The sequence below is a fragment of the Salvelinus alpinus genome, chromosome 28 (assembly GCF_045679555.1).
Source record: "Salvelinus alpinus chromosome 28, SLU_Salpinus.1, whole genome shotgun sequence".
Classification (NCBI taxonomy): domain Eukaryota; kingdom Metazoa; phylum Chordata; class Actinopteri; order Salmoniformes; family Salmonidae; genus Salvelinus; species Salvelinus alpinus.
In genome coordinates, this window is record NC_092113.1 from 23,851,090 (window position 1) to 23,878,887 (window position 27,798).

The window sequence follows — 27,798 nt, forward strand, 5'->3', positions numbered from 1 at the left end:
AATTGAATTGTAATTTCATGGTGTACAGTATGTATTCGTCAATGATACACAAGGGGGCATGATTCATTCTGGTTTTAGCTGTGCTGCGGTCAGGTCAGGTCCGGTCCGTCCGCCCGTCTGTCTGTCTGTCTGTCTGTCTGTCTGTCTGTCTGTCTGTCTGTCTGTCTGTCTGTCTGTCTGTCTGTCTGTCTGTCTGTCTGTCTGTCTGTCTGTCTGTCTGTCTGTCTGTCTGTCTGTCTGTCTGTCTTTGAGCACTTTGTTCACAGCTATACACTACCTGCATCTGCTCAATAGGGATCTCAAAGCTGAAGGACTCATTGTAGTATGGATTCAGAGTGTTCTTCTTCACCGTGGTCTTCTTCTTCTTCAGACGCTTGCCGTTCTGCATCAAGTTGATCTTCACATAGGGATCTACACAGAGGGATTGATACACACAGCCAGGTATTAAAACAGGCCAGGTATCAGACTCACTATTGGGATTATTAACAAACATGGCTTTATGTCGTTTAATAGATGTATCTTATTGCCCCTGTCACATTGTTTCAGCAGAGTTCAATCATTAAAACACAATACTTCATTACCATCAGGGCTCCAGTAACAAAAGGAACCCAGCAGTGGTTGTAATGCAGTAAACTGCCAGCAGATGGTTGCAGTGCAGTTTAGCTGAAGGGAGTGAAGAGTCGTGGGTACATCAGAGTCAGCACGTGAGTGCAAACTGAATGGCCCCGGAGATTGGCTGCTTGCAATGTATCCTACAGCAGCTCACCATACAGATCAAAATCATACGATCGGTTCACAAGGTTTTACTGGATCCTATTTCATGTTATATAGCCTAGCCTTTACCACAGAATAATGCACAAAGAAACACTCTGAAATAGCTGTATTAATATAGATTTGGGAATATAGATTTGGGTGTCGTACTGTGTGAATAGAGGTATTGCCTCGTTGACCTTGACCAAGGGGAGCATATTGAACCAGGATATGGGAGATACTGTATGGGCGGCTTAAACTCCACTGTTCATCTGTTCCATTGTTTTATTCACAGTGATCATTATGTTTCCATATTTTACCTGACAGTCCTCCCACGTCCATCTTCTTGAGGTTCTTGGCCTCCAGGATGCAGATGGTAAGTTTCCCAGCAGTGGGCACGTAGCGCAGAGAGATGCAGATATCTCCCAGCTTCTCTTGCTGCGTGTGGGATGGGAGAAGAAGGTAAAGAGGAGAACAAAACCTGTTCAATCTAATAATATTCCTCCTCAATGTTCATCCTCATTGGGTGCATGTCTTCCATTCATACCAAGCAACACCTAAATATAGGGAACCATTCACACTATGCAACACCTAAATATAGGGAACCATTCACACTAAGCAACACCTAAATATAGGGAACCATTCACACTAAGCAACACCTAAATATAGGGAACCATTCACACTAAGCAACACCTAAATATAGGGAACCATTCACACTATGCAACACTAAATATAGGGAACCATTCACACTATGCAACACTAAATATAGGGAACCATTCACACTATGCAACACCTAAATATAGGGAACCATTCACACTAAGCAACACCTAAATATAGGGAACCATTCACACTATGCAACACTAAATATAGGGAACCATTCACACTAAGCAACACCTAAATATAGGGAACCATTCACACTAAGCAACACTAAATATAGGGAACCATTCACACTATGCAACACTAAATATAGGGAACCATTCACACTATGCAACACTAAATATAGGGAACCATTCACACTAAGCAACACCTAAATATAGGGAACCATTCACACTATCCAACACCTAAATATAGGGAACTATTCACACTATCCAACACTAAATATAGGGAACCATTCACACTATGCAACACTAAATATAGGGAACCATTCACACTATGCAACACTAAATATAGGGAACCATTCACACTATGCAACACTAAATATAGGGAACCATTCACACTATGCAACACTAAATATAGGGAACCATTCACACTAAGCAACACCTAATATAGGGAACCATTCACACTATGCAACACTAAATATAGGGAACCATTCACACTATGCAACACTAAATATAGGGAACCATTCACACTATGCAACACTAAATATAGGGAACCATTCACACTAAGCAACACCTAAATATAGGGAACCATTCACACTAAGCAACACTAAATATAGGGAACCATTCACACTATGCAACACTAAATATAGGGAACCATTCACACTATGCAACACTAAATATAGGGAACCATTCACACTATGCAACACTAAATATAGGGAACCATTCACACTAAGCAACACCTAAATATAGGGAACCATTCACACTATCCAACACCTAAATATAGGGAACCATTCACACTATCCAACACTAAATATAGGGAACCATTCACACTATGCAACACTAAATATAGGGAACCATTCACACTATGCAACACTAAATATAGGGAACCATTCACACTATGCAACACTAAATATAGGGAACCATTCACACTATGCAACACTAAATATAGGGAACCATTCACACTAAGCAACACCTAATATAGGGAACCATTCACACTATGCAACACTAAATATAGGGAACCATTCACACTATGCAACACTAAATATAGGGAACCATTCACACTATGCAACACTAAATATAGGGAACCATTCACACTAAGCAACACCTAAATATAGGGAACCATTCACACTATGCAACACTAAATATAGGGAACCATTCACACTATGCAACACTAAATATAGGGAACCATTCACACTATGCAACACTAAATATAGGGAACCATTCACACTATGCAACACTAAATATAGGGAACCATTCACACTATGCAACACTAAATATAGGGAACCATTCACACTATGCAACACTAAATATAGGGAACCATTCACACTATGCAACACTAAATATAGGGAACCATTCACACTATGCAACACTAAATATAGGGAACCATTCACACTAAGCAACACCTAAATATAGGGAACCATTCACACTATGCAACACTAAATATAGGGAACCATTCACACTATGCAACACTAAATATAGGGAACCATTCACACTATGCAACACTAAATATAGGGAACCATTCACACTATGCAACACTAAATATAGGGAACCATTCACACTATGCAACACTAAATATAGGGAACCATTCACACTATGCAACACTAAATATAGGGAACCATTCACACTATGCAACACCTATATATAGGGAACCATTCACACTACGAGGATGAACATCGTTCTGAACTGTACAATGTGATACGTATTTCAAAGGACTGAATAAAAGTGGGGAGATGGTCTTCAACATTTTACCTCTTCTTTCTCTGCACTGTCCAGGTCCCTCCACTCCTCCAGTGGCTGGGCTAGGTCCAGTTTGTGCAAGGGTAGTTTCACCTCTCCAATGACGTCATGCTTAGAGAAGCGGTCAAAGTCAAAGACCTGCATGACCAAAGTCTTGCCACCCATCTCTTGGAATGGAATCTGAAAAACATCAAAAACCCCATCAACATTAATATTACTTTCTTTTATAAATGTTAGCCTCTGAAGCCTCTCTAATGTGATTAGTGATGAATTTAGTCTGTCCCTCATTTTAAGGTCAACCATGTTACGTGAACTGAGCTCTCAATTGTAATATGGTGAAACTATTCCTTTTTAAATATTGTTTCCAAAAGAAACATTAAACATATAATAGTAAAACCATAGTGTAAAAGCAGATGAGCTGGTTCTACTCTTTTTTGGCAATTTTCTGGGGTTTTGTGGTGGAAAACTGAGCGGGTCGAGTATAACACGTCAACCTTGTTACCCATAGATAGACAGGTTAGACATTTTTTAACAATTAAACTTTTTTAAGGTTTAATTGAATTGCCACTCCCTGTTGCACACAACAAGCTTCCATTCCCGTCATCACAAGGGATTTATGGCTGACTTAAGGTGAAATCGTCAACCCTGTTTCTTTCATTTGCACTTAATAGGCACTTTCTAAAGTACATTTTTTATTTAACCTCCAGATGGGATTTATTTTTATAATGAAGTTGACCATGTGATATTTATGACAAAATGCTAAGATTAGGTGAAATCCCAAAAAATTGTCTGACAAAGTTATGTTTAGACAGACGCAGGGAGACGAGAAGCAAGTACAGGGAGTGAATAGGTAGTAAATAACAGACATGAAACAAAACACGGACAGCGTCTGGACAAGGGAAACATATCGACATTAGTACTGACACAGGGATCAAGCTGAGGAACAGACAGATATAGAGGCGGAAATCAATAAAGTGATGGAGTCCAGGTGAGTCCAATGAAGCACTGATGCGCGTAATGATGGTGACAGGTGTGCGTAATGGGCAGCCTGGCGCCCTCGAGCGCCAGAGAGGGGGAGCGGGCGTGACAAGTTACACTTCTCAAAAGGCACCGAATTGGTGGAACTACCATAGCATTATTTTGACCTGATATACATACATTGACGATGAATGATCAGAGCCAGATATGCACAAATAGCTGTATGCAGTATCCAAAGAATCTCACAATTTGGAGGTGTATACAGAAACCTGAATATGAATAGCCATTAAATGAGAACAGAGTATCTTGGACCTCTTAGCACATCGCTAGAATGGGTCTGGGCTGTATTTCCCTGCACTGGGAGCTGATGCTCTATCTGTCCCCAGAGGAGTGATGGGCGTGTGGGATGATTCGTGGGAGAAGAGGAACAGAGGGCCAGAGCCAGCCTGCATAGTGCGCTGCTCCCTCAGCAGAACTGAACAGTACAGTCCTGTCCTATCCGTGGGAAGGTATAGCAGGTTTGATCCCTTTCTCATAGAGCTGTGTCAGCACTCAGACAGGAGGGAGGGAGGTGGCGTTCTCCTTTAACTGGATTGCCATCCCTCTTATCCCCTCCTCTGCTCTGCTCAGGTCAGCTCTGAGGTTTCTATGGCTATGCTTTATCACTGGCCAAGCTCTGATTTCCAATCGCATTCTCCAGCTAGACTAGTCTATACTGCTGCTCTCTTTCGAATGCACACACACACACACACACACACACACACACACACACACACACACACACACACACACACACACACACACACACACACACACACACACACACACACACACACACACACACACACACACACACACACACACACACACACACACAGAGAGAGAGACATGAACAAAAAATAAAAATAACATAAATTAAAGCACATGGGAACAGATTGTAGCTTTAATTAGATTCTGACAATAGGAAGCTTGAGGCTATTTATACTTGATGGAATTAGAGTCTAATATACACCGTATACATTAGACAGTAGATACACAATATCTGAAGAATAGTTTGTAATTCATTCTTTGAAATGCAATATTGAATCATTTCCTTGAACTTCAGATATGACCAGATAAATTTAATTCATAAGATGGCTTTATATGATAGGGATTTATGATGTACAGTACATGTCCAAAATTGTATTAAACAAATTAGAGATTGTTTTAAGGAAATGCATCTGAGCATCTACAAATGCAAGTCTAGGCTCTGACTATTATCGGCCGAGGAGATTCAGTGGTGGAGGCTAGTTGGTATCAGATGCAGGGAGGGTATCAGATGCAGGGAGTCTGCAGTGGACTGGGGAATCTCTGTTATGAGGTGTTATCTGAAATACCAGCCCAGCGGATGGATCAGAAGAAAGAGAGAGCATAGCTGATGTATCAGGCTTTGGGTAACTGGCTGTCTGTCAGGAGTTATGGTCTGGCCATCCATCACAGCTTAGGTCTATTAGATGTATCTTTATAATTCTGATACACGTTAAAGAAGAGAGAGAAAGAGAGAGATAGAGAGAGAGACAGAGAGAGAGAGAGCAATCAAAATACAGTAGCCTACCTTGAAAACAAAGGTCTCATTGAAGGTAGGGTTCAGCGTCTTCTTGTGCACCTTGGTGGTAAAATGCTTCTTCTTGTCTGGAAGGACATAGACCTTGACATATGGGTCAGAGGTGCCACCGCTGTCCATGGAGAGGAGATCAGCTGCTTGGAGGAGGCCCACTGTGAGCTAGGGGTCAGAGGTCAAGTGTAAAAGGGGTCAGTCAATTTGCTCTATACATGATTAATCAGCCTCAATGTACCCAGACAGTGTCCTCTCACAGTTCCACAGAGACAACCCACAGTTCTTTGAACAGACATTTCTTTGAACAGATCAAAGAAAGCCCTTACTTTATGCTTGTGTAACACATTATGATGAACATGATAAAGATGCTTTGGTGTGGTGAGGTCTGTCTGTCTGTCTGCCTTTGCTCCTCAAAGTATCAGTGAACAAAGACATTCTCCACAGAAGAGTATGATGACGGAGCAAATGCTGCATAACAGGCCAAGGAAATCCATTCATACGCTGCATATATAACACAAACAAGGAATGGAATCTTTGTAAAAGTTTGACTGATTTGATCTTGAAAGCATACCCGTAGAACGATGGATTGAATCAATCCTTTAGTGTCAGCAAATTCACATTTACAGCTGTCCTTGGCTTTTGGACCAACTCAAAGCTGCATTTCTGAAGGATAAAAAACTCTCAGCAAATGGCAAAAGTCCATTGCCTTTGAAAGCCGTCATGTGGAAAACTACCTTGGACTAAAGGCTTAGGCAGTTAGCTTTGTTTTGTTTTTTTTCCAGCAAAGTAAAATTGTCTATTTATTAAGCTCCGGGGTCATCAAAAAGCCATCTGCTCAAGTCAAAACACCCACCTTGTTGTCCTGGAAGTCGTAATCTATGGAATACTGAAGCTTCCCAAGCTTTTCTTTCTCCTTCACCTCTTCCTCTTTCTCATCTCCAGTCATACCAGTCTCAGCATCATCTTCATCATAATCATCGTCGTCCTGTTTCTGGAATGACAAGGGGGAGGAGGGGGAGGGGGGCAGAGTGGGCGTCAGACATTTGAACAAAGAGTCAAAAACACCTATAGATTCTTCTTCAGCAGTCTGGTTAGGCACGGCAGCCATCTACCTGCCACTTACCCCCTGCTTGCTTACCGAGATGTTACTAGTGCACATCTTTTCATTGATGACCTTGGTTGCAACATGACTTGATTTCACCATTCCTTGAGTGACACCATTTTGCTTTTGCACTATATTCATAATTAATTATTTACTGTATATCCATTGACATAACATAGAAAGAGATAGATATACTGAATGTAAAAAGGAAAAAAAGGACAGTAAAACAGTAAAGATGTAGTCGAGGTTTGCTACAGGGGTAGCCCCAGACAGGACAAACGTTTTTGTTCCTGCTGCAAATCCTGCCATTTTGACATTGATAAAGGTTTGTGTCAAAGTCTACAGAAACAATATAATGCTTGTATTCTGTTTTCTCCTTGTTGCCGTAACTGCACTCCAACCTCCCAAAAAATATGTTTGCACTATTACTGTCTAAGATTACACCTCCACTGACATAATCATCGCTAATTACTTTAATTACTGAAAAATCGACACTAATCTACAGCAGATATGAGCTAATAACTCCTGCTAATACACATTGCGTTTTACAGATGTATTGTACAGTATCTCTAGTTATAAGGAACATTTACAAATCCCAGTGTCAGCTCATATGATAATATAATTAGCCAAATAGCTAACCATGACATCATTGTAGAATTACTGACCCTTTTAAAAAAAAAATCTAATTTTATATTGTCCACGACACATACTGTACATTAGTCAATAATGTAAATTAGTAGGGCCATGCTATTTATCGCAGAGCTTACCCTGGAAGAGGAACCGGGGCAGACTGCAGCTCATTCTATGTTGTATTCTAAAACCAAGACACCATTCACACACAAACACCCACCCAATTACTAACACATTCACACAGACACACTGTATTCTACATATTATAATCACCCTTGCATACACAGACTTACATACTTAATATCCCTCACATCTACTGAGCAAACATTTAAACAACAACAAGCACACGTAAGCACACATGCACGCCCGCACACACTCACACGCAAAAGCTCTCGCATGCAGGCTTGCAGAAAAACTCACCCACTCTTCAAACACACGTGCAAACACAAACACACACACACACTCACCATCTCCTTATAGTGGCATTCTGTACATTTGTTGCGGTAAATGCTTTACATTCGAGCATGCCAGGTCAATCAATGCAGGAGAATACAGTAGTCTTTAAATAATGTGAATGAAATTACTCAGTTGTTTTCAGTCTCCTATAGTCTCAATAATGACTCCTGATGTGCATTAAAGTAATGTATCAATGTCAGTAATATTTTTGTCAGTCAAGATTGCATTTGCAATCCTGAAAAACTCTGTGTACACAAAACAAAGTGCTATCTAGAACCTTAAAGGGTTCTTCGGCTGTCCCCAAAGGAGGACCCTTTGAAGAACTTTTTGGGATTCCATGTAGGTTCTAGCTGTAACCAAAAAGGGTTCTCCTATGGGGACAGCCGAAGAACCCTTTTGGAACCCTTTTTCCTTAGAGTGTTCGTGAAAATTGCACATCCATGAGAAGTAATGTTATATTGGAGAGCTCCAGTCTAAATCATACCATACATGCAGTGGGATTCAAAGATTACAGAAAGGCATGTCCAAAAGTATGTCCCCATCATCATAACTACGATAACTTTTCATTTGTGAGCTCACATTCTGCAAGGAATTCTGAAATCAAACTGTAGGCAGCCAATTGAAGTACCAGAGTTAAAATTTGAATCATGCTGTCTAAAGAGAATTCAAACGTGGCTCACATTATTACCAGTAGGCAAACTTTCTGACCCCCATTCTTTTCACCACTGCTCCAGGGAGAAAGGGAAATGTTGATTATAACCTAATGGGTCAGCATCATCATGGGTCATCCAGGATAGTTACTCTCAAGTCAAGTTGTGGCCATTCAATGATACCTTCTGAAAAGGCTTGTGTTGGTCTTTGTCAAGAGATACAAACCACTTTGTCTCACCTTGATCTCTGAGCATGTTTGCACAACTGATTTTATGACGTAGAAATTATGTATGAATTTCACACTGAAAGCATGGAAAAGACTAGTAGTATAGTTACTGTAAGAGACTATGAACAATAATGTGCTTCATTAGGTAATTCGATAGTGGAAACATGTTCAAAAATCTCAGCGGGTAAAGTTTCCCCCATTATTTGACAATAGCCAACCTCACCCTTTGCACATGCATGTTAGTGATCTCTAGTGGGATGCCTCGGTGCACTCGTCATCATTCAGAGGCTCAACCGTAGGATGAGTTGCACGTTCATTTCAAAAACATTTAAAACATTTCCACTTTCAGAGGTCTTATAGTTTGTTTGTTTTATCTTTTGCCCAAAATTGCAACCTCTCCATTCAAGACATCATCATGGCAGTCGGTGCGGTAGCATATCAAATCAGTAGACTTGCAAAGCAGCTTAATCGCTCCCATAGCTACACCCTCAAGCACCCACAGCACCTAAGCTTGCAAGACTAAGAAAGCCATAGCACCCATTGTAATAATCGCCAATCCCCTTCCACAAGCCCAGCCCACCCCCATCTCTCCCCTGCCCTACGCTTAAACAGAGCGGCCAGAGAGGGGCGCCTCGTGCCGTCAGACCTACCGTAGACAGAGAAGTCCATCACAGTCAAGATACACGGAGCACACATAAGACACAAAGCAGGAAGGAGGAGAGCAGGGAGAAAGGAAGAGATTGAACTCACAGCAGACACCATAGAGGGAAATTAGAGCAGAGGCACAGTAAACGACTACACTATAGGACAGGAAAAATGACACAGTGCTAGAAACCCACTAAGGCAAGCTCTAAACTAGGGGCCTTGTGTTTTAATTAACCATCAGTTTGGGGATCTTGCTGTTGTTGTTGTTGAAGAATGTTCAATTGAACCAAAATGTAATCTGTAAAATGCTCGGTTATGCACTAGAGTAGAACATTTAGCCCCACAATGTCGCTACGGGCTGTTTAGAATTAGAATTTTGGCATGGCTATTCTGTGCTAATTGGTAAGCATTATATATTCCATCAACAAAAGTATAATTCCCCCATGCAAAAGAGCTCGCTGTGTCATTTTTCACCCAGGTCCCAAAGCACAACAGAAAGCACCACTAATATGTCTGACAAATACAATATATAACAACAAGAAATGAAGAAGGAAGGGGGGGTATTTTCTAGAGATTTTGACAGTTCAATGATGGGCTAAATGACTTACTAAATATATACAATGTTATGAATTCTAAATGGCTAGACATGGCTCTATTTTCACTATGCCATCCACTGAGTGATGTGGTTGTCAGTTATGGAACAATAGGTTCTCTATGCTGTTATTGGCAAATATTCTACATAAAGAACAGCTTTAAGTTGGGTGTTAGTTCACAATGTATTTATTCTGATGTATAACTATACAATTACCCCCCCCTGGGTTGAACATACCTCTCCTCCTTTCATGTTCGTCATGCCCATTTCCCCCTTCCCTTTCTTGCCCTTCTTGTTCTTCTTCTTCTTGCAACAGCACTTCTTAACGATGCAGAAGCAGCAGGTGAGAATCAGGATAGCAGCTACCACTGCAATGGCGATGATGGCCCATGATGGCACTAAGATACACACACAAACACAAACACATACGCACATACAGACACATACACAAACACACACAAACAAAAAACAATTAGCTAACAATTAGATTTGGTGCAAATTAGATTTTCAGAGAATGCCATTCGCAATGATACCGCCTGATCGATACATAATAAGGGCCTAAAGTGGATGTCAATGCCTTCAGGGCGAGAACAGATCTATAGTGAACAAAAATATAAACGCAACATGCGTTACAGTTCAAATAAGGAAAGCAGTCAGTTGAAAATAATTCATTAGGCTCAAATCTATAGATTTCACATGACTGGGAAAACAGATATGCATCTGTTGGTCACAGATACCTAAAAAAAAGGTAGGGGTGTGGATAAGAAAACCAGTCAGTATCTGGTGTGACCACCATTTGCCTCATGCAGTGCGACACATCTCCTTCGCATAGAGTTAATCAGGCTGTTGATTGTGGCCTGTGGAATGTTGTCCCACTCCTCTTCAATGGCTGTGCGAAGTTACCAGATATTGGAGGGAACTGGAACACGCTGTCGTACACGTCAATCCAGAGCATCCCAAACCGCTCGCCCCTACGATGGTCTGCGGTTGTGAGGCTGGTTGGATGTACTGCCAAATTCTCTAAAACAACGTTGCAGGCGGCTTATGGTAGAGAAATGAACATTACATTCTCTGGCACAGCTCTGGTGGACATTCCCGCAGTCAGTATACCAATTGCAACATTGTGTTGTGTGATAAAACTGCATATTTTAGAGTGGCCTTTTATTGTCCCCAGCATAAGGTGCACCAGTGCAATGATCATGTGTTTAATCAACTTCTTGATATGCCACATCTGTCAGGTGGATGGATTATCTTGACAAAGGATAAATGTTCACTAACAGGGACGTAAACAAATTTGTGCACAACATCTCAGAGAAATACGCTTTTTGTGCGCATGTAAAATTTCTCTGATCTTATATATCAGCTCAAGAAACATGGGCCTAACACTTTACATGTTGCGTTTATATTTTGTTCAGTGGTAATTTTCAATAAAAGTCATGCAATCTCATCTGGACAGGTCTGGGTGTTAGGTACTGTGCAACGTCCAGACCAGGCTCTCACCAGACAGGCACTCACATGGGATCTTGTCAATCTCGTTGAGGAACTTATTCTTGATGTCGTCAAAATCGCCGTTTTTGACGGCCTCTGTGGAGTTGTCAGCTGCGGTGGAGGCCACGGGGCCAGGGGCAACAGTTAAGACAGCGGCCCCAGTGGGCTCCGGTCCGACCATGGCTTCAGGCTTCTTCTTGAACAGGTTCCACTTCATCCTAGACGGCTAGGCCACACACAGTCCTTGTGAATAGAGAGAGAGGGCTGTTAACACAGAGTTGTAAATGAGTCCTACAGGTACATAACATTCTGGACTCCAAAAGTCTTGATTATAAGCATAGTTAGGTCATATCTAGTGAAAGAGAGTGACCCAGATCTAAGTATTTGACTGGTTTGTGACTCACTGACACTGCCCCGGTTAGAGGGGAATAAAGCATCCCAAAAGTTAACACGGAGATGAACATGGAGATGAACCTGGAGATGAACATGGAGATGAACATGGAGATGAACATGGAGATGAACATGGGGATGAACATGGGGATGAACATGGAGATTAACATGGAGATGTAAATGGGGATGAACATGGAGATGAACATGGAGATGTAAATGGGGATGAACATAGAGATGAACATGGGGATGAACATAGGGATGAACATGGAGATGAACATGGAGATGTAAATGGGCATGAACATGGGGATGAACATGGGGATGAACATGGAGATAAACATGGAGATGTAAATGGGGATGAACATGGGGATGAACATGGGGATGAACATGGGGGTGAACATGGGGATGAACATGGAGGTGAACATGGGGGTGAACATGGGGATGAACATGGAGATGAACATGGGGGTGAACATGGAGATGAACATGGGGGTGAACATGGGGATGAACATGGAGATGTAAATGGAGATGGTTCTGTAAAGTTACAGAACCAGACAGATAATGAATATACACATGGAATGCAATGAATAGAGCAGGATGAATGTAGGAATTTTAAATGGACTACAACAGAGAATAAAAATGGAACAGAACTGCAATAGCACAATAGGTTAGGACTGTATCTAATAACCAGGTATTACATAATAGTACAATAATAACAACAGCAGAGTTAACGCAAACATCTTACCATACAATGAAATACCATAAAATGAAACTATACAAATGGGCAACATAAATAGCAAATATTACACATGGAAATGACACTAAAGGTAATAATAGCCAATACCAATATCAACTTCAGCATATAACAGTGTATGAGATACGTAGTGATATACAAAGCCAAGCTGTCACGTTCCTGACCTGTTTTCTGTTGTTTTGTATGTGTGTGATGGTCAGGGCGTGAGTTTTGGGTGGGCAGTCTATGTTTGCTGTTTCTATGTTGGTTTTGGGTTGCCTGGTATGGCTCTTAATTAGAGGCAGGTGTTTTGCGTTTTCCTCTAATTGAGAGTCATATTAAGGTAGGTTGTTCTCACTGTTTGTTTGTGGGTGATTGTCTCCTGTGTCCTTGTCGGTGTACGGGACTGTAGCGTTTGTTCGGTTTTTGTGTAGTCTGTTTTCCCTGTCCGTCCGTTCTTCGTGTTTTATGTAGGTACTCTCGTTCAGGTCTGTCTTCTTCGTTTTGTTGTTTTGTAAAATATTCAAGTGTTCTTCGTGTGTTTAGTTTTGTCTGGTAAATAAAGTTTCATGATGTATTCAAAACCCGCTGCACGTTGGTCAAATCCATGCTACTCCTCTTCTGATGAGGAGAAGGAGGAAGCGCGTTACAGAATCACCCACCAAACCCAGATCAAGCAGCGGGTTAATGGACAGCAACGACAGCGCACGAAGCAGGATTTATGGTCTTGGGAGCAAGTATTCAACGGAGAAGGACCCTGGGCTAAGGTGGGAGAGAATCGCCGCTCTCGGGAGGAGAAGGAGGCAGCCACAGCCCAGGAGCGCTGGTATGAGGAGGCAGCGCGGCGACGCGGTTGGGAGCCCGAGAGTCAGACCCAAAAATTTCTTGGGGGGGGGGGCACACGAGGAGTGTGGCAAAGCCGGGTAGGATACCTGAGCCAACTCCCCGTGCTTACCGTGGAGTGAGAGAGCGTCGTACTGGTCAGACACCGTGTTATGCGGTAAAGCGCACGGTGTCCCCAGTACGCGTGCTTAGCCCAGTGCGGGCTATTCCACCTTGCCGCACTGGGAGGGCTAGGTTGGGCATCGAGCCAGATGTCATGAAGCCGGCCCAACGTATCTGGTCTCCAGTACGTCTCCTCGGGCCGGCATACATGGCACCAGCCTTACGAATGGTGTCCCCGGTTCGCCAGCATAGCCCAGTGCGGGCTATTCCACCTCGCCGCACTGGCAGGGCTACGGGCACCATTCAACCTGGTAAGGTTGGGCAGGCTCGGTGCTCAAGAGCACGTGTCCTCCTTCACGGTCCGGTATACCCGGTGCCACCTCCAAGTACCAGTCCACCGGTGGCAGCCCCCCGCACCAGGCTGTCTCTCCGGGTTCTCTCTCCAGCTGCTCCCACCTGTCCAGCGCTGTCAGAGCTTTCCTCCTCTCCAGCGCAGCCAGTGCCTATACCACGCACCAGGCCTACTGTGCGGCTCAGCAGGGCAGAGTCGGCCGTCTGCCCAACGCCTTCTGCACTGCCTGTCTGCCCAGCGCCGTCGGAGCCATCCGTCTGCCCAGCGCCGTCTGAGCCATCCGTCTGCCCAGCGGCGTCTGAGCCATCCGTCTGCCCAGCGGCGTCTGAGCCATCCGTCTGCCCAGCGGCGCCTGAACTGCCCGTCTGCCCAGCGGCGCCTGAACTGCCCGTCTGCCCAACGGCGCCTGAACTGCCCGTCTGCCATGAGCCTGCAAAGCCGCCCGTCTGCCAAGAGCCTACAGAGCCTTCCGCCAGACCGGATCAGCCAGAGCCTTCCGCCAGACCGGATCAGCCAGAGCCTTCCGCCAGACCGGATCAGCCAGAGCCTTCCGCCAGACCGGATCAGCCAGAGCCTTCCGCCAGACCGGATCAGCCAGAGCCTTCCGCCAGACCGGATCAGCCAGAGCCTTCCGCCAGACCGGATCAGCCAGAGCCTTCCGCCAGACCGGATCAGCCAGAGCCTTCCGCCAGACCGGATCAGCCGGAGCCGTCCAGCCAGGACCTGCCGGAGCCGTCCAGCCAGGACCTGCCGGAGCCGTCCAGCCAGGACCTGCCGGAGCCCCTCAGCCAGGACCTGCCGGAGTCCCTCAGCCAGGACCTGCCGGAGTCCCTCAGCCAGGACCTGCCGGAGTCCCTCAGCCAGGACCTGCCGGAGTCCCTCAGCCAGGACCTGCCGGAGTCCCTCAGCCAGGACCTGCCGGAGTCCCTCAGCCAGGACCTGCCGGAGTCCCTCAGCCAGGACCTGCCGGAGTCCCTCAGCCAGGACCTGCCAGAGTCCCTCAGCCAGGACCTGCCAGAGTCCCTCAGCCAGGACCTGCCAGAGTCCCTCAGCCCGGAGCTGCCCCTTATCCCGGTGCTGCCCCTTATCCCGGTGCTGCCCCTTATCCCGGTGCTGCCCCTTATCCCGGTGCTGCCCCTTCATTTAGGTGGTTTTAGTTGGAGGGTGGTCATTGGGAGGGGGATACAGAAGCGGGGAGTGACTATGGTGGTGTGGGGACAGCGTCCGGAGCCTGAGCCACCACCGTGGTCAGATGCCCACCCAGACCCTCCCCTGGACTTTGTGCTGGTGCGCCCGGCGTTCGCACCTTGAGGGGGGGGTTCTGTCACGTTCCTGACCTGTTTTCTGTTGTTTTGTATGTGTGTGATGGTCAGGGCGTGAGTTTTGGGTGGGCAGTCTATGTTTGCTGTTTCTATGTTGGTTTTGGGTTGCCTGGTATGGCTCTTAATTAGAGGCAGGTGTTTTGCGTTTTCCTCTAATTGAGAGTCATATTAAGGTAGGTTGTTCTCACTGTTTGTTTGTGGGTGATTGTCTCCTGTGTCCTTGTCGGTGTACCACACGGGACTGTAGCGTTTGTTCGGTTTTTGTGTAGTCTGTTTTCCCTGTCCGTGCGTTCTTCGTGTTTTATGTAAGTACTCTCGTTCAGGTCTGTCTTCTTCGTTTTGTAAAATATTCAAGTGTTCTTCGTGTGTTTAGTTTTGTCTGGTAAATAAAGTTTCATGATGTATTCAAAACCCGCTGCACGTTGGTCAAATCCATGCTACTCCTCTTCTGATGAGGAGAAGGAGGAAGCGCGTTACACAAGCTAAACAACAACTTACTCTGTGTTCACGCATCCCATGCACATATGTCCACCCACATTTCAATAACAAAGCTGTCACCAGGGCAAGGAATCAAACTGCGACAAACAGCAGCTGAGTGTGATCCTCCATGTGTCAAAATAATGTTAGACTGAGCTAGAGCTGGATTCAAATCAAACTGTATGTCACATGCGCCGGATACAGGTGTAACAGGTGTAGTAGACCTTATCGTGAAATGCTTAGTTATGCAGTTCAAGAAATAGAGTTAAGAAAATATTTAGTAAAAAAATATAAAATTATAAAAAGAGTAACACAATAAAATAACAATAACGAGGCTATTTACAGGGGGTACCGGTACCGAGTCAATGTGCGGGGTTACAGGTTATTTGAGGTCATTTGTACATGTAGGTACGGGTAAAGTGACTATGCATAGATAATAAACAGCGAGTAGCGGGGGGGGTGTCAATGTAAATAGTCCGGGTGGCCATTTTATTAATTGTTAGGCAGTCTTATGGCTTCGGGGTAGAAGCTATTAAGGAGCCTTTTGGTCCTAGACTTGGCACTCCGGGTATCGCTTGCCTTGCGGTAGCAGAGAAAATAGTTTACGAATTGGTTGACTAGAGTCTTTGACAATTTTTGGGGCCTTTCTCTGACACCGCCTAGTATATAGGTCCTGGATGGCAGGAAGCTTGGCTCCAATGATGTACTGGGCCGTACGCATTACCATCTGTGGCGCCTTACGGTCAGATGCCGAGCAGTTGCCGTACCAGGCAGTGATGCAACCGGGCAGGATGCTCTCAATGGTACAGCTGTAGAACTTTTTGAGGATCTGGGGACCTATGCCGAATCTTTTCAGTCTCCTGAGGGCGGAAATGTGTTGTCGTGCCCTCTTCATGACTGTCTTGGTGTGTTTGGACCGCGATAGTTTGTTGGTGATGTGGACACCAAGGAACTCAAAACTCTTGACCCGCTCCACTACAGCTTCGATGTTATTGGGGGCCTTTCGGCCCGCCTTTTCCTGTAGTCCACGATCGGCTCCTTTGTTTTGCTCACATTGAGGGAGAGGTTGTTGTCCTGGCACCACACTGCCAGGTCTCTGACCTCCTGCCTATAGGCTGTCTTGTCATTGATCAGGCCTACCACTGTTGTGTTGTCAGCAAACTTAATGAAGGTGTTGGAGTCGTGCCTGGCCACGCAGTCATGGGTCAACAGGGAGTGCAGGAGGGGACTAAGCACACACCCCTTAGGGGCCCTAGTGTTGAGGATCAGCGTGGCAGATGTGTTGTTGCCTACACTTACCACCTGGGGGTGTACCGTCAGGAAGTCCAGGATCCAGTTGCTGAGGGAGATGTTTAGTCCCAGGGGTCCTTAGCTTAGTGATGAAGGGGCTTCGAAGAGGGGTTTTGAAGGTAGAAAAACATAATGAGTTCATAAAAATTATTTCTGATTTCATTAAAGCCATGAGGATATGGGCAAACAAAAAGGATTTTTCATTTCTCAAATGCCAATTCTCTTCTCCACTGACGGAGATCCTGTCTGTCTCTATTGCTGCATGTGAATAATTGAATGAAGCTGACAACAGAAAGGATAAGCTTTATATTATTCAAATGGTCTAAGACTAGTTATAAATGTAGTATGGCGACGTTATGCAAGTTAATGTTGAGTAAGACAAATGGCTTGTGGAAAGACCACAACTACTAAAGAGAAAGAACACCATAAGGGGATAACAAATGATGAACGCTGAAATAATGTGTTCTCTTTGCAGTGAGTCATCAGACATAGTTAAATATGTATTTAAAAAAAAAAAAAATCGGGAACATTTCAGTTAAAAAATAAAGGTTAGTGAAGAGGGACATTTTTCACATACTCTATAGCAGTGGTGGGCCGTCAGGGCCAGCAGGGTCTTCTCTGCTGGCCTAAACATCATCAGAATATAATTTTTTTTTAAATATATTTTCCCACAAATATGTATTAAATTATTCCCCAGAGTAAGAGTTATACTCTTCATTTCCTAGCTTTCCTGTTGGTTGCACTGCTTCCAGCCCCAGGTTGAGATTTGGAGGGCTGGTCTTTATGTTAGATCTTTTATCCAATCATATTCAGCCATCATGTGTTGCCAGGGGTCTAAAATCTGCCCTCAGGCCTTCAGAATCAACAGTACGGGCGTTTGTAGCTTAAAGTGAATGGAAATGAAAATTTAGTGTCAACCAATCAGCTTTAGAGTTGGCTATTGTACGCCTGCTGGCTGGCTCCAGTGTTACACAGGAGCCAGCTAGCAGGCGTAGTGCGTGCACGTCTTTTGATTGGATTACCAATATTGAGAGGCAGGTCCTATGGGCAGGTCTATGCAGATCTAGGAAACTGAATTTGATAAACGAATTAATTCGCGTACTACTAAGCTGTTTTTTTCAACCCACAATGGCGGAAGGAGGAGAAGATATCGATTTGGTCGAGGATATAATTATAACGCCATTCTCAAGACAAACTTTTCAAGAAAAGTTAGACATTGTAAGGAGAGGTCGCCCGACGCCGACGCTACAAAGCCTGTCACAGGCGGGAAAGGGGTTCGTTCGCTCGCCACTTTCAAAGTTCCAACTACGAGCGCTATCAATGGCTCACAGGCTCCGAGAAGCACTGCAAACTGGGAATGCCTATTATTTGCAAGTGATCGATTTGGTGTTTGGAGCCACACTGGCTTTGCAAACTTGAGTTGTCTAACCAAGGCAGCAACGAGACACCAAAGTACGGCTGGGCACTTACAAGCAATGGTGCTTTTGAAAACTTTTGGGGACACCCCAGTGGATCTACAGCTCAACGAACAAGCGCGCAGGACAACGGAGCTGCACAATGAAAAGGTGAAGAAAAATAGGGAAATATTGAAAAGACTCATTGATTTTGTAATGTTTTTGGGTAAACACTGTTTACCCAAAAATGTCAATTTTTGTCAATTTCAAGGTGACGCAACGCCTGGTTATACTGCGTTTCTGTCTAAATGTATAGTGTCTAGAGCCATGGCATCATAATGATGGTAATAAGAGGTGGATTAATTCGGGTGGGACTGTGTAGGACCTCACTGAAGGCCCAGGCCCCAGGCCCACGGCACGCCACGGCACGCCACTGCTCTATAGTAATATTTAAACACTCTAGTGTGTTAGTTTTTTTAATACGTTTGGATAAATAACTTGTATTGGTTTGGGGAGAGATCACATTACATGTACATTTTCTCTCTGGGGAAGATGTTCAGTCTACTGACAGGCGCTATGTTGTACCATCATGCCATCCATGTCACAGTGTTTCCTAATCGATCTCGCCTAATCGATTCCCCCCGATCTTGCTCATCCTTAATGCTCTGTCTCAAGAGTGTTGAGGCAGAAACTGTCTGGATTTCATTGCTTTTGCATGTAAACATATTCAATCTTTAGACAAGATAACCAGAAGGACCTTGAATGTTCCGCCGGCCTGTAAACCAGGAATGCTAGGGGGATGAACTGTCTGTACTTGCTCTTCCCAAAATGTATAGTAATTAACGACATCCAGACACTGGGTGAATAACACAGTGTGGATTATTCATCTGTGTAGGCAAACCATTCAAATTCTTACAAATAATGGCCTGCTGCCACTGATTGGGTGTGGGGCATGTCTGTTACAAAACATGTCTGTTACAAAACATGCCAAAAGTGTGATGGACTATATCAGGGGGGAGACATCGTTAAACATGAGGTATGTGTATAGCAACAGTCATCATTGTCCATTTCTTGGCTGAGCAGCCTTAGTCTTGGGTGTTTGGGTTGTATTATCAACAACCCAGGGATAATCACCAGCCAGCCAGGCTCTAATGCAGGTAGATTTATCCCTCTGTTTGACCCTCACGGCAGACTAAGCCAGGCAGAATTGAATTAACATTGGCAGAGATGGCGTGGAGGAGCGTTTTATCTCCTCTCCTCTCGAAGGGCAGCGGGGTAGTGGGCCCTGGAGGGGCTCAGAGGACCAGGGTTAGTCTACTGCTTTATGGCAGCCATTACCCTTGCTTTATGATCAGTTCTCACCACTCACTCCTGGGAAATTAATTATACATGGTGTTTTCCCTTTGAAGGAAGCCTTAAATTGAACACGAAATACCACCTCTTCAACACAAGCCAGTAAACAGCCAAAGAAACATATCAATATTTAGAATGTCTGAAGTCTTTCTTCTGCCTTAATGCCCTAACTATTTGCACAATAGTCTGGTCGATATCATATCCCTAAATGAAATGCAATCTGCCATGAATAACCTTGTTTTCCTACACAACTGGTCTGCGCTTTTCTAACCCTTACAATCCTAAAGTAAAACTGACTCTGTCTAGACATGTCCTTAGAGGCAGCATGACAGATAAGCAAAACATTAGCAAATACTTACTTTACCTGCTTAAATGACAAATTTACCAACTTAACAACAAGCTACAAATCCGTGACAAGAAACAGTATCCGCTTTAGAGCCCCATCTCTCAGTGTGCTTCTCACTTCGTTAGTTAGGGACTCCTCTACTTCTCCTCATAACTTCAAACAAAATGGCTGTGCTCCATATCCCTGAGCAACATGGCTCCTGGTATGATCTGGCGCTTATCACTAAGCACATAGACTCAGACTTGAACGGGTATCAAGGGCTTTTAGTCTGTATTCTTCATCTGCATATAAACACACTGGAATAAAACGCAGCTCACACACTGTTTTGTTGACTTCAAATAATCTCACCACAAAAGGTAAGAGATAATACGTCTTATTTCTGGTTTGCAGGATTTTTTCTAACTACCAGCTGAGATGGGAATGCTAGGGGATTACTGTTAGAAATCGACAATGCTTTGGTAGTCTCATAATGTTGGAGAGTTGTATTATCTATCTAAAGTTCAATATTTGCTCTGTTTGCCTAATGAATCATGGCAAAGCTATTTTAGGCAGAAAACTCCAATAAATGTGTTATACAAGCACTCTGTTCAATTGTCATTACCGTGTACATTAGTAATGGAGGTGTATATCTTGCTATGGTAGAGAGAAGACATTACAGTAATTAGAACCCAAGTCCAGAACAGATGCTGGGAAACAGCCATGACTAAATGGAATTCTTTGCCACCCCGGGTAACTCAAGCTAGCAATAAAACCAGATTCAAACAAAATGAGGCCATGTGGCGGAAAGTGATGCGGGCGCTGGAGATAGTGGTGACGGCTAGTGGTCTGTGCATACAAACAAGTTGATGTTTGTATGATGTCGTTGTTTGTATGTTGTATGTTTTCTACTGTTGATAAAACATCAAATAAAATCTTTTTTTTAAATTAATAATTTAAGCAGATTTTAACAAAAACAGAAAAAATAACACCTTATGGCAAATCAGGGACTATGAGGAGACAGACATTTATATGCATTTTGTTTTGTATTTTGCATTGTATTATGTATTGTATTATGTATATGATATGTGGTTAAGATACAACTGTGATATGTGGTTGTCTCGCCTGGCTGTCTTAAGATGAATGCACTAGCTGTGGGTCACTGGTTGGGAGAGTCTGCTGAATGGCTAAATTGTAAAGCAAATGTATTGCTATATATATATAAAAGTATGTAGACTATTTCAGCCACATCCGTTGCTGACAGGTGTATAAAAGCGAGCACACAGCCATGCAATCTCCATAGACAAACATTGGCCATAGATAGGCCTTTCTGAATAACTCAGTGACTTTCAACGTGGCTCCGTCAAAGGATCCCACCTTTCAAACAAGTCCGTTCGTCAAATTCCTGCCCTGCTAGAACTGCCCAGGTCAACTGTAAGTGCTGTTATTGTGAAGTGGAAATGTCTAGGAGCAACAATGGCTCAGCCGCGAAGTGGAAGGCCACACAAACTCATAGAACAGGACCACTGAGTGCTGAAGCGCATAGCGTGTAAAGATCATTTGTCCTTCGTTGCAACACTCACTACCGAGTTCCAAACTGCCTCTGGAAGCAATGTCAGCACAGGAACTATTTGTCGGGAGTTTCATGAAATGGGTTTCCATGGCCGAGCAGCAACACACAAGCCTAAGATCACCATGCGTAATGACAAATGCGGCTGGAGTGGTGTAAAGCTCGCCGCCATTGGACTCTGGAGGAGTGGTAACGCATTCTCTGGAGTCACCATCTGCCTGTCCGACGGACGAATATGGGTTTGGCAGATGCCAGGAGGATGCTATCTGCCCCAATGTGTAGTGCCAACTGTAAAGTTTGGTAGAGGAGGAATAAAAGTCTAGGGCTGTTTTTCATGGTTCGGGCTAGGCCCCTTAGGATTTCCCAGTGAAGGAAAATCTTATCTATAAAGCATACAATGACATTCTAGAAGATTCGGTACAACCAACTTTGTGGCAACAGTTTGGGGAAGGCCCTTATATTGTTTCAGCATGACAATGCCCCCATGCCCAAAGCGTGGTCCCGACAGAACTGTTTTGTAGAGATCGGTGTGGAAGAACAAATGGCCTGCACAGAGCCCTGACTTCAACCCCATCTAACACCTTTGGGATGAATTGGAATGCCGACTACGAGCCAGGCCTAATTGCCCAACATCAGCACCCGACCTCACTAATGCTCTTGTGGCTGAATAGAAGCAAGTCCCCGCAGCAATGTTCCAACATCTAGGGGAAAGACTTCCCAGAAGAGTGGAGGCTGTTACAGCAGAAAAGGGGGGACCAACTCTGTATCAATGTCCAAGATTTTGGAATGAGATGTTTGACGAGCATGTGTCCAAATACTTTTGGTCATGTAGTGTATATATACAGTTTATTGGGAAAGTATTCAGACCTTGACTTTTTCCACATTTTGGTACCTTACAGCCTTATTCTAAAATGGATTAAATAAATCAAATTCCTCATCAATCTACACACAATACCCCATAATGGCAAAGTGAAAACAGGTTTTTAGAAATTTAGCAAATGTATAAAAAAACAACTGAAATACCTTATTTACATAAGTATTCAGACCCTTTGCTATGAGACTCGAAATTGAGCTCAGGTGCATCCTATATCCATTGATCATCCTTGAGATGTTTCTACAACTTGAATGGAGTCCACCTTTGGTAAATTCAATTGATTGGACATGATTTGGAAAGGCACGCACCTGTCTATGCAAGATCCCACAGTTGACAGTGCATGTCAGATCAAAAACCAAGCCATGAGGTCAAAGGAATTGTCCGTAGAGCTCCGAGACAGGATTGTGTCGAGGCACAGATCTGGGGAATGGTACCAAAACATTTCTGCAGCATTGAAGGTTCCCAAGAACACAGTGGCCTCCATCATTCTTAAATGGAAGAAGTTTGGAACCACCAAGACTCTTCCTAGAGCTGGCCGCCCGGCCAAACTGAGCAATCGGGGGAGAAGGGCCTTGGTCAGGGAGGTGACCAAGAACTCGATGGTCACTCTGACAGAGCTCTAGAGCTCCTCTGTGGAGATGGGAGAACCATCCAGAAGGACAACCATCTCTGCAGCACTCCACCAATCAGGCCTTTATGGTAGAGTGGCCAAACGGAAGCCACTCCTCAGTAAAAGGCACATGACAGCCTGCTTGGAGTTTGCCAAACGATACCTAAAGATTCTCAGACCATGAGAAACAAGATTCTCTGGTCTGATGATACCAAGATTGAACACTTTGGCCTGAATGCCAAGTGTTTCATCTGAAGGAAACCTGGCACCATCCCTACGGTGAAGCATGGTGGTGGCAGCATCATGCTGGGGGGGATGTTTTTCAGCGGCAGGGACTGGGAGATTAGTCAGGATCAAGCGAAAGATGAACGGACCTAAGTACATAGAGATCCTGCTCAAGAGCACTTATGACCTCAGACTGGGGCGAAGGTTCACCTTCCAACAGGACAACAACCCTAAGCACACAGCCAAGACAACGCAGGAGGGCTTCGGGACAAGTTTCTGAATGTCCTTGAGTAGCCCAGCCAGAGCCCGGACTTGAACACGATAAAATATCTCTGAAGAGACATGAAAATAGCCTTGCAGCATTGCTCCCCATCCAACCTGACAGAGCTTGAGAGATCTGCAGAGAAGAATGAGAGAAATTCCCTAAATACAGGTGTGCCAAGCTTATAGCGGCATACCCTAGAAGACTCAAGGCTGTAATTGCTGCCAAAGGTGCTTCAACAAAGTACTGAGTAAAGGGTCTGAATACTTATGTAAATGTCATATTATTATTTATTTTTTTAAATAAATTAGCAAACATTTATAAAAAACTGTTTTTGCTTTGTCATTATGGAGTATTGTGTGTAGATTGATGATGGGCGAAAAAACTATTTAATCAATTTTAGAATAATGCGGTAACCTAACAAAATGTGGAAAAAGTCAATACTTTCCGAACGCAATGTATATATGTACAATACCATTCAAAAGTTTGGACACACCTACTCATTCAAGGATTTTTCTTTATATTACTATTTTCTACATTGTAGAATAATAGCAAAGACATCGAAACTATGAAATAACACATGGAATCATGTAGTAACCATTTTTTTTAACAAATCAAAATCTACTGCTGCAGAATGCTTTGGTAGCCACGCTGGTTAAGTGTGCCTTGAATTCTAAATAAATCACAGACAGTGTCACCAGCAAAGCGCCCCCACACCATCACACCTCCTCCTCCATGCTTCATGGTGGGAATCACACATGCGGAGATCAACCGTTCACCTGCTCCTCATCTCACAAAGACACGGCAGTTGGAACCAAAAATCTCACATTTTGACTTATCAGACCAAAGGACAGATTTCCACCGGTCCATTTGCTCGTGTTTCTTGGCCCAAGCAAGTCTGTTCTTATTTCTGTCCTTTCTTTGCAGTAATTCGACCATGAAGGCCTGATTCATTTAGTCTACTCTGAACAGTTGCTGTTGAGATGTGTCTGTTACTTGAACTCCATGAAGCATTTATTTGGGTTGCAATTTATGAGGCTGGTAACTCTAATGAACTTGTCCTCTGCAGCAGAGGTAACTCTTGGTCTTCCTTTCCTGTGGCGGTTCTCATGAGAGCCAGTTTCATCATAGCGCTTAATGGTTTTTGGGACCGCACTTGAAGAAAAGTTCAAAGTTCTTGAAATGTTCCATATTGACTGACCTTCATGTCTTAAAGTAATGATGGTCTGTCGTTTCTCTTTGCTTATTTGAGCTGTTCTTGCCATAATATGGACTTGGTCTTTTACCAAATAGGGCTACCTTCTGTATTCCACCCCTACCTTGTCACAACACAACTGATAACTCAAATGCTTTAAGAGTGGCAAAGGTAGGCCGTCATTGTAAATACAATTTTTTTTTCTTAACCGACTTGCCTAGTTAACGTTTAAATAGAAAAATACAAAATAAAAAAGAAATTACACAAATTAACAAGGCACATCTGTTAATTGAAATGCATTCCAGATGACTACCTCATCAAGCTGGTTGAGAGAATGCCATGAGCGTGCAAAGCTGGCTACTTTTAAGAATCTAAAATCTATTTGTTTTACACTTCTTTGGTTACTACATAATTGCATGTGTGTTATTTCATAGTGTTGATGTTTTCACTATTATTCTACAACGTAGAAAAAAAGTCTAAATAAAGAAAAACCCTGGAATGAGTAGGCGTCTCCAAACTTTTGACTGGTACTGTATGTTAAGTATATATTTCTGTTGTTTCCTGTTTGGACCCCAGGAAGAGTAGCCTCAGCAGGAGCTAATTTTGGATCCTAATAAATACTAAACTATACTAATCGCATTACTTTTGTTTTAGCATAGATTTTCTTTTCGGGTTTTAAGCCCTTGAGTCATGCTAAATGAGTCATGATAAAGCAGATTCTAGTCACACCTCAATGTGGACTCTAGAAAGCGTGCTTCTCCTGTGTGTTCTGGTGTTGTCTTGACTAACATATTACCCAGCTTAAACAAAAGTGAAATTTGTACTTCCTTCTAATTATGGGCCAGACTGGTCAATGGCAAAGAAATCCAAACTGATCCCTTTAAAAGGTGCCCACAGGCAACGTGCTTAACGTTTTACCCTACCACAGTCAAGCATTACATAGACAAACCGAAACATACTGTATTCACATAGGTACAGAGATCATTCTTTGCCATCTGTGGATGATGTGTACTTCAGATATTACATTTAAGCAGACACTCTTATCCAGATAAACTTACAGGACCAATTAAAGTTACGTTATCAGGAATCAAGGTAAGACCCAAGTGCAGACTGTGTGAAGTAACAATGTTTATTGTAACCACAGCGGCAGGCAAACGATAGATCAAGGCAGGCAGGTGTCGATAATCCAGAGCAGAGGCCAAGGTACAGAACGGCAAGCAGAGGTCGGTAATCCAGAGGTGGAGCAAAGGTACAGAACGGCAGGCTCAGAGGCAGGCTCAGAGGCAGGCTCAGAGGCAGGCTCAGAGGCAGGCTCAGAGGCAGGCTCAGAGGCAGGCTCAGAGGCAGGCAGTGGTCAGGTGGGCGGGTACAGGGTCAGGAGAGGCAAAGGTCAAAAACTAGGAGGGCGAGGAAAAAGAGAGACTAGGGAAAACCAGGAGCTGAGACAAACCACTGGTAGGCTTGAACAAACAAGATGAACTGGCAACAGACAGACAGAAAACACAAGTATAAATACACAGGGGATAATCGGGAGATGGGTGACACCTGGAGGGGGGTGGAGACAAGCACAAAGACAGGTGAAACAGATCAGGGCGTGACATACGTGCCTTGCTCAAAGGGCACACACAGATTTTTCACCTAGTCGGCTCAGGGATTCAAACCAGCGACCATTCGGTTGCTGGCCCAATGCTTTTAACCGCTAGGCAACCCGTACTGGTCCCGTGTGGCTCAGTTGGTAGAGCATGGCGCTTGCAACGCCAGGGTTGTGGGTTCATTCCCCATGGGGGGACCAGGATGAATATGTATGAACTTCTCAATTTGTAAGTCGCTCTGGATAAGAGCGTCTGCTAAATGACTTAAATGTAAATGTAATGTAAATGCAACCTGCCGCGACCTACATGTACAGTATGCTGATGAGGTATTGGGGAAGTGGATGTGATTTACATACTACAGTACTGGCAGTGTGACAACAACATTATCCATGTAGCTCCATCTCCATGCATCATAGTGCTCTGTTGTTTCTCAGAGGGCTGATTAGCACGCCGGTCAGTCCTAGTAGCAAATAACATGAGGAGAGTGAGTACTGTGCAGTAGCAGTGCAGCTGTTTCATTAGCTTCACAACATCAAGTTCCCTGACTATAATTAATTAACACACTCCTACAGCCAGACAGACAGACACGTCCTCTGTTTTACGCTGGTCCCTGACAACCTCACCTCCATCCCACTTCTGCACAGCTGTTAGCCAGTGCCCAGTCTGTGTCCGGACGTGAGCTAACATTCTGATTATACTCCTCTTTGTAAATGTTGTTATATTCACAAGGAACGTTAGCTTAGCCAAGGACAGTCATGGTTGGTTGGTTCGTTGTTTGTCAGTTATGTTAGGTTTGACTGAGCAGTGAAATTGTACTGAGCAGTGAAAAAGTAAACCAAAAGCAGTCTGTCTGTTTTTCAAGGCAACCTTTACTTAGATAGTCCTTAGTTTGAGGTATTTTCTTAATATGTAAATGTTGTACAAATTTGCCCTTTCCATTTTAACACCAAGCAATTATATCCATCCAAATTGCACAGAGCGACTCTAGGCACAAATTAATTGCAATAAGTTGTCAAAGAAATGCATTTTTAAATAATTGCTCCAAGACATGACACGACCAAGCACGGTGACACTTATCATAAACGAACATGAATGTCTTAGTTACGCTAATGGAAATAGAAAAAAATATTGTCTGTAATAACGGTGAGTCACTCCTGACCGATGCCCTCCCCCTAGTCTATTTGAGCTGATCATCCCAGCCGTATAACAACACCCTGCATCCCACTGC

The 27,798-nt window shown here is 43.8% G+C and overlaps 1 protein-coding gene across 8 annotated transcripts in view; it reads right to left on the minus strand.

The window, feature by feature from the left end:
• LOC139557463 (synaptotagmin-2-like) overlaps positions 1-27,798 on the minus strand; it is a 99,814-nt gene that overhangs the window by 6,014 nt on the left and 66,002 nt on the right. For 4 of the 8 annotated variants that reach the window (XM_071372285.1, XM_071372286.1, XM_071372283.1 and 1 more), the window contains 8 exons: positions 17,183-17,271; positions 11,698-11,913; positions 10,420-10,580; positions 6,734-6,871; positions 5,878-6,045; positions 3,318-3,485; positions 1,071-1,188; positions 278-411 (listed from right to left, as the gene is read on the minus strand). In XM_071372285.1, the coding sequence (XP_071228386.1) occupies positions 278-411; positions 1,071-1,188; positions 3,318-3,485; positions 5,878-6,045; positions 6,734-6,871; positions 10,420-10,580; positions 11,698-11,887 (1,077 nt within the window). In that variant the 5' untranslated portion in view covers positions 11,888-11,913; positions 17,183-17,271. The remainder of the gene's footprint in view (positions 1-277; positions 412-1,070; positions 1,189-3,317; positions 3,486-5,877; positions 6,046-6,733; positions 6,872-10,419; positions 10,581-11,697; positions 11,914-17,182; positions 17,272-27,798) is intronic. The other 4 variants (XM_071372284.1, XM_071372288.1, XM_071372289.1 and 1 more) reach the window with 3 other exon arrangements.